Raw genomic sequence first — 8,265 nt, 5'->3', positions numbered from 1 at the left:
TTGATTTTCACTTGACGAGAAAAACAAATATCCTCTTAATATTTTCTTACTTTAAGCTTCTTTGCTGCAAAAGTGTCCTAAGATAGGCAATCAAAAAGCTTATACACAATGAATACTAACTTTAGTGTAAATTAAACACCATTTGTGAAGTATGCACTTACTTGTTTTTATTTAGGACAGTCATAATGTGATCTCAATAAACAAAAAAGGTCAAAGACAGAGCGTTTTCACTGTTGAACAAAGGGTTTTGCCAACGGAAAAAACATTAAGCCGAAGTATGCAGGCTGCTGACAAAAGGGGGTGGAGTCAGGGACGCATCATAAGCATTATGTCCCAAAGAAGGCCGGAAACGGACCAAACGCATTGATGATAAAAGAAAAAAGCTGAAGACGAAGCGTATACCGAAGCGTATAAGCGTATATGTTGACCAAAGGGTGTCTGAGACGTGACGTATGCACTCCTTACCAAAGGGAGTTGAGGACAAATCTTACATGCTGTTTTGCAAAGGAGGTTCAGACAGAAGGTACACGTTATTTCCCAAAAGGGCTCGGAGACGAAGCGCCTACGTTTAACTATACGCAGAATTAAAAGAAAGTTAACACAAAAAATCAAGCTGCAGATTTACAATAGTACATATAGACTATACAAAATAATTGTCCTAGAATAGCAATACAAATATCACTTACAAAATTTAATAAAAGAAAAGAAGAGCGTTTTTTTCAATGTGAGGTGTAATGCATTTTATGTGCCTTGATATTTTTCAGCATCAAAAGCCTTCCGTGCTTTCTTCAATTCCTCATTCATAGTCAGTAGGTCTTTGATCCTTGCATATTTCCGCGCATCTTTTCGAACGAGAAAAACCAAATCTTCCACTTGTACTCGACCTTGTCTTCCAATCTCCATAGCTTTATGAGTCTAAAACAAAACAACAACATAATCTATAATGATTAAAATGAACATGGTTTAGTAAAACGATAATTTCTTAAACCGCACTGGCCTGCCACGCCCAAATATTCGCTTTGTTTTTCAGTATTTTCGTTGGCCTTAAAAAAACATTTTTGATCGCTTCTTCATTAGAATTTTTACACATCTGAGCTTTTTGATGATTTCAAAAGTGTAGTTATCTATTTATCTCTTTTTTAAAGAAATTATTCAGCAAGGTTCCTCCTTTGAATGAAATTAAAATAAAAAAGAATAGTACCATCCAATTCTCGATTCTTTCAAAATATAACGTTCTTTACCAAGCCCATTGCACCCCCTTCTTCCCCTAATGGAGTGAGACTATTTTTACTTGAACATTCTCGAAATTTTCAATCGCATACTTTTTAAAAAACTGAGAAAGACGCAAATATTTCAAATGTAGAGATAAAGAGTGGATAAATATATTGTTATAATTCATCATAGTATGTACTGTTATTTTACTATATTATTACATGTGCTATAATATATTATTATCATCGTAAAGCATAAAACATCTGAACATTTAGATGAGAACCTGAACCAAAAAGATCTCCCCACCCAGGACCTTCCACTTATATTTTGCAAGAATTAAGAAAATAAATCAGTCTCAAATTTTTGTCATGCAGCAAACTGGACCGTGTTTAAAGATTTCTCAATAGTTATTTTTGCTATAGCTGTGGTTCTGCCATTATCCAAATAAGCAAAAAAAAATTATCTTGCATTACGGATTAGTCGGATGGGCTATTGTTGGGGGACGCATCCCTGACACTGAAGTAGGATAAATTAAAAAAGGTAATGTCGGCTCGGGGCTAGACATAGATGTTTGGCCTTTATTCCATCAAATAAAGGAGCAACAGGTAAAATAACAGCAAATTGACAAGAATTAATATCTTACCAGAATTACGGTTTAAGCTAATAAGCGTGCAAGTCTGATCCCATAAAGGGGTCTCATTTCTATGTAGAGCAAGAATCGTCCAACTTACAGAGGTTTTAGTTACATCAACCAGCATAATTTGGCTTCTATTTACATAAAAAGACCTAATTCAACGTTTGCAACAAAAAAAAATTACATGTTGCATGACAAATTAGCTTCTGTAGAAACATGGGTATTAATAGGCCTTACATGTATATTTTTAGCTTTATTATGCATCGTGACTCACAAAAACAGCTGCTAAAGAAAAAAACTTAAATCAGCACTTATGCTACAAGACTAGCGTAACGAACGAATTCAAACATTCATCGATCGCTAATACATATCATTTTTCACTCAGACATCATCAAGAGGGGCAAGCAGCCCGGATTTAATCGATATAGCTCGGGTATATGTTAATACCCGAAGAGGCAGTCAAAGAACCTACTTTGTTTAAGATGCTCTGGCAGACATAGTACGTCACTAGTTTCGCAAAGTATTCATATAAAAAAAAGCTTCGAATTAACATCTTCATTAATATTCTATGACATTATTTTGATACCATTATTCAGTTAGTAGGCTACAAAAGCTTCTGAGGTAAATGATATAAATAACATCTGCAACAAAGCAACGAACACCATGATCCATAGAGTTTTCATCTGGGGCTTCAAGAGGCTACTTTTGGTATTCGTTGAATTTGCTATGGTGGTCACGGTACTTTTATCACTGGCAAAGAGTCGCTAACAGTTTCTCCCAGGTCTGTGTTCACTAATTGCTGACTTGGTAATAATATATATATATATATATATATATATATATATATATATATATATATATATATATATATATATATATATATATATATATATATATATACATATATATATATATATATATTACATATATATATATATATTTATATATATATATATATATATATATATATATTTTTTTTTTTTTTTTTTTTTTTGCCAAGTAATTACCTCTTATATATATATATATATATATATATTATATATATATATTATATATATATATTACATATATATATATATATATATATATATATATATATATATATATATATATATATATATATATATATATATATATATTATATATATATATATATATATATATATATATATATATATATATATATATATATATATATATATATATATATATATATATATATATATATATATATATATATATATATATATATATATATATATATATATATATATATATATATATATATATATATATATATATATATATATATATATATATATATATATATATATATATATATAGTACCCCGGGAGCCCTACGGCTTCGCCGCCGGGCCCCAACACTCGGCAGGCTTCTATATATAGATTCTCACTGTCGCTTGTCTTATAAACGCAGAAAATTTGAGCCTTTTCTTGATGTCATGACGTCCAAATGGACCTTAAATTAGAAGTGGTGCCTTTGTAAAATTATATTTTTTATTGGACCTTTAACTTTTGCCTCGGCTTGTCTTTTGTCATTATGAAAGACATATCGCCGAACCTTTGTTTCTTTTAATCGTTCAGGTTCTGGGACAAAAACTTCTTAATCTTTCAACGATTTATCTAGTACAGGTTTTTTATTTTCAAAGGTATGGAAGGTAATGACGACCACCTTTGTTTCTTTTAATTGTTCAGGTGGTGGAACAAAAACTTTTGCTTTTACCTTGGCTTTTGTCATTATGAAAGACATATCGCCGAACCTTTGTATCTTAATTGTACAGGTGGTGGGAAAAAACTTTGTTTTCTTCCAAAGATTTGCCTAGTCCATGCATTGGATTTTCATAGTTATGGTAGGTGTTGATGACTTCATTAATGTCAGGAACTAAGACTTTACAAATACCAATTTTACCTCCAGTTTGTTTGGCTTGTTTTATTTTAGTTGGTACTTTGTCATTATAAAAGGTAATTCGCCGAACCTTCTTTTTGTTAACACAGGTATGGATATATATATATATATATATATATATATATATATATATATATATATATTATATATCCGTAGAGCAATGCTCCGAGAATAAATGGACTCGTGTTAGTGTAATAGCTTTAAACAATAAAATATAATTGCTCTAAATATGACGGAGATTACCCCTGCTCTGCTGCTCTTCATACTAGATTTAAACCTTACAGCACAATTCTTAAATTTTTATAAACCAAAAGGGGACTTGTTACCCTTTCAGTACCCAGAATGCAAGCTTAGTTAAAACATTCTTACCGAAATGAAGAGAGAATCGAGCTGTTAAAAACCACAGAATTTGGCTGCAATAATACATTATCTGCATGCATAGACACATGTGAAACATTGAAAAATAATGACCCATAAATGCACTTTTTGTGCCTTGACTCCTCTACCCTGTGACAAAAAATCATCTAGCCCCCCTCTCTCCCCCATCCAATAAGAATCAAACCAGTATGCACCTAAGTTTATATAGTTTTCTTTGAAGAAATAGAGTAGTTGACTTATGGGATTGGGATCAAATACATTTTTAGCAGTTTCCTTTAGGTAGCTTTAAGTGGGAGAAGAGTGGCATTTTCTCTCATATGGGTGAACATATACACTAACAACTAGTAAAAAAGCCTACTTCTTCGACCCAACGGAAATAAAAACTAATATGCTAATACATGCACACTTGATGTATAGAGATTACCATATCTGTTACGTATTCTATGACCAAGTCTTCCAATAGGTCAACAGATTCTGTGTATGGATTTTGATCGTCACCAAACCCGTACATCATGCATCTCAGCTCTTTACTAAACCACCTTCTTCGGCCAGAAGACGTCGAACCATATTGCAATTCTGCTTCTTCTTCATCAATATCCTGAATTTAAAATTGTTTTAGCCAAACAGAAAAATAAATTAAACAAAACAGGAATTTCAAAAGTTGCTCATTCCATCCTTGTTTACTAGTAAGTTCTATGGTTGACAATTCTCCTTCAGTTACTAATAAAATATATAGAAAACACAAAAGAATATATACTAACAGAATTAGTCAAAATTCAATTGCTCCTTTACATTAAATAATTCAAAATTAACTAAACAGTTTAACAATGTTACATCAACTTGAAAGCAAGGCAAAGTAGAAGTTACAAAGTAAATCTGCAGTTCTATATCACACGCCATTAACCATATGCTTTCTTCTTTACTTCCAAAATAACTACAACGCATTATTCTAAAAAGATACAAACACAGCAGGAGTTATCATTTTCTTGCTATAATATTCTTACTTGAGAATGAATGGTCTCATATACATATAAACATAAATAGTTAATTATGCTTATATACAATAAATGGTTAGTTATACGTATACAAGGAGAAAATATTGAAATTTGGATTCCACTCATGAATCTTAATTTGCTTATCCTTCAGGACCATTTATTATAAAACAATGCCGAAGCCTTAACTCACCAAAGAAACAAACAAATCAAATCGATAGTAAAAGAGGAAAAAAAAAATTAAATATTCAATGTTTCCTGGCAAAAGAAGAATATAGAAAAAGGAAAGAACTACTTCATTTAATAATACTACAGCAATAATCTATTTGAATGAGGTTGTAACTGATCAACAGCAGGAAAAAACAGCCAAAATCAACAAACATACACAAAAAAGCCAAAAGTGAATATAATATAATTTATTTTATAGCAACAAGACTTGTAGGCATTTTTATTTGCCCTTACATGGGAAGAGTTCCCTATAAGATCAGTATAGATAAGCCCTATGTGATATCAACCTTCATTGTCATGATATGTAAGATTAAATAAAATAAAAAAAGTTTTTTCAACTGAAAGTAAGGAGCAACATTAAAACTTAAAACGAACAGAAACTAGTACGGATATGAGGGGGTTCACCCCCTAGTCAATATTTCACTCTTTACGCTAAAGTTCGAATTTTGCTCGAATCACAAATCCCTGAATCACAAAGGCCGTTCAATTAGAATAGATAGCTCTTTTGAAAGAACTAAAAAACTTTAAAAATACTTAAAAAAGCCGTCCTGGCTAAGTGGACGTGCGCTGGCTCGAGAATTCTTTGTCCAAGGGGCACGGGTTCGTTCCTGGCGTGACCAGCTATTTGGTCTGGGACGCGGGTCAGTGGTATGACTCTGTAAGCTTAGCCAGAGTTGACCCAGCTCTAAATGGGTACCTGGAGAAATCTGGGGAAGGTATGCAGGAAGGGTTTGCGAAAGCACAGGATGGCTGGCCCCCAGCACCCCATTGCACTTCCTGGTTGAGGGCCACGAAACGGAGATCAGCACCACCGGTTTGGACCTTAAGGGTCTAGTGTCGTCACATTTACACACTTACTTACTAAAAAACTTTAGCGTAAAGAGCGAGGTATTGAATAGGGGGCTGACCCCCTCATATACGTAGTAATTTTATCAAAATTCCCGATCACGCTTTTATAATAATTCCCGATCACACTAAATTTGTGACATATAATTGAAAGCTTGCTATTTGGACAGCACGAAATCATACTGACGGGATTATAATATCCATGAGCTTATTATAGAGGCATTTAGTTACAGGAGGTTTAAACTCAGCAGAGTAATAGACTTAAAACGCTCAGAAATTTCCTTCTTACCTGATACATTCTGAGATCTAAATGCAGTTTTAATGTCTATGCCCATTTGCCATTTTTTCAGTTGATGATGACCTCCCCCCCCCTCCCCGTGAAGGAAGCAGATAAACAGTATAGATCACTGAATCTTGACTTTGAACAAGGCAAATTAAGCTTTAGAAAAAGCTTTATAAGCTTAGATTATTTATCAGTATAATATTTCCCTATCAAGCATCTTGTTCAAGATAGGAAAACAAGACCTAGGTTTAGGCGATGATGAATGTCGACCTGTGAAGGTTCTTTTTATCCCGCACTCCAGTTTAAATGACCGTCGAGGCCAATGAAGGTAAGTTTACGCTTCGAAAGGAGAAATTGAGGTATTATTTTGAATTTCTATTTGGATTCAGTTTGAATCTGTGAAATCCAGTTCACAGATGCGCTTATAATTTTCGAAATATTCAATATACGTGCAAATGAAGACCATTTGGCTGTCACTAACGAGTCAGTGATAAGAGGAGAATTCGTATTCAAAATGGTGAAAATATTTGTGTCCAAAACTTAAATCAAGTTTTTTATCTGGATTCTTCTATCTAAAAACGATCCAATATCCATCCTCAACCATAGTATTTCAAATTTTAGACAAGATCCGGGGGGTTGAAAAGATTCTTCCATATGAACAAGAAAGCTCCCAGGAAAAAGACGAAATGTAAGTAATATTGTCTCATCTATTCACAAACCACCACTTTTGACGTCACATGTTGATTCCTTTTTTGGGAGTAGATGTTTCAAGTCTGCCTATGCCATAAATTTTTTAAAGAAAATAAATATAAGCTAATAACAATTTTAGACTTTGATGATAATGATAAAATTAGAATGTAGTGACATTAAACATCAGATTGTTCTCTGCCAAAGTCCATCAACACATCCAAAAAGAGCCAAGATTATCATCTGTTTTAAGCTATTAATTCCTCTGTTGGCTTCTGGAGAAAGCATTTGTCTCATACATTTTGTGCCATACATAACATTTTTAGGCATGGAAGGTACTATCCATGTTAGTTACCCCGATGACAGTAGAGAGGGTATTCAGTTGTGACTGATTTTAACAAATAAATGATGTATGTTGGAACCACAAAGGTGAGGAAACTTATTCTTGATAACTTCAAATTTGTTAAGGCCTTTGAAGAAATTATTTTTTGATCTGTTCAACATACATTCAGTGCTTGTCTTCTCCTCTACGTGTCCGTTAACATACCTTTAAGTTTGGATGAGTGAAATAGATCTTTGAGGAACCTTTTGCATGCGTATTCTTTCGTTTTTTTACAGGAATATATTGTAACCACCAGTGGGGTGACTTTCCAGGTATTCTTCAGTATTGATAAGTAAGTAAGTAAGTATGACGGCACTAGATACTCAAGGTCCAAACCGGCGGTGCTGATCTCCGTTTCGTGGCCGTTCAGCCAGGAAGTGCAAGGGGGGGGGGCACACGCAGAAAATATTTCAGCGTGGTGCCGCTGTCTTTCAATGCCGCCACCGGGATCTTTTTATGATCCATTTCTATGATTTTACATAAAATTAAAAATAAGGTTTTTCGCCTTTCCTGGGAACAGTTTAGTCAAAACAGTTTGGGTTAGTTTGGGGAGGTGGGGACTGGCATCTCCTCTCCAAGATTTTGAAAAATACCCTTTTGGCAGTAGGTCTACATAAACTTACGTTGTCTTTGAGCTAGAGCTACTGAAACATTTTTGTCCCAGGCATGGACAACCTTCCCCTCTCCTTATGCAGGG

The 8,265-nt window shown here is 33.5% G+C and overlaps 1 protein-coding gene across 1 annotated transcript; it reads right to left on the bottom strand.

The window, feature by feature from the left end:
* Positions 1 to 608: 608 nt before the first annotated feature.
* On the bottom strand, positions 609 to 4,748 carry LOC148953942 (transcription initiation factor TFIID subunit 13-like). The gene is made up of 2 exons (XM_089086857.1): positions 4,575 to 4,748; positions 609 to 915 (listed from the first exon to the last, which is right to left on the bottom strand). The coding sequence occupies exons 1-2, from the start codon at positions 4,662 to 4,664 to the stop codon at positions 742 to 744; spliced, it is 264 nt and encodes an 87-aa protein (XP_088942983.1). The 5' UTR covers positions 4,665 to 4,748; the 3' UTR covers positions 609 to 741.
* Positions 4,749 to 8,265: the final 3,517 nt, after the last annotated feature.

The sequence above is a fragment of the Artemia sp. Qi Xiang Cuo genome, chromosome 3 (assembly GCF_049724085.1).
Source record: "Artemia sp. Qi Xiang Cuo chromosome 3, ASM4972408v1, whole genome shotgun sequence".
NCBI classification, from domain to species: domain Eukaryota; kingdom Metazoa; phylum Arthropoda; class Branchiopoda; order Anostraca; family Artemiidae; genus Artemia; species Artemia sp. Qi Xiang Cuo.
The sequence above is the reverse complement of the archived record's forward strand: the minus strand, read 5'-3'. Positions and strand labels throughout refer to the sequence as shown.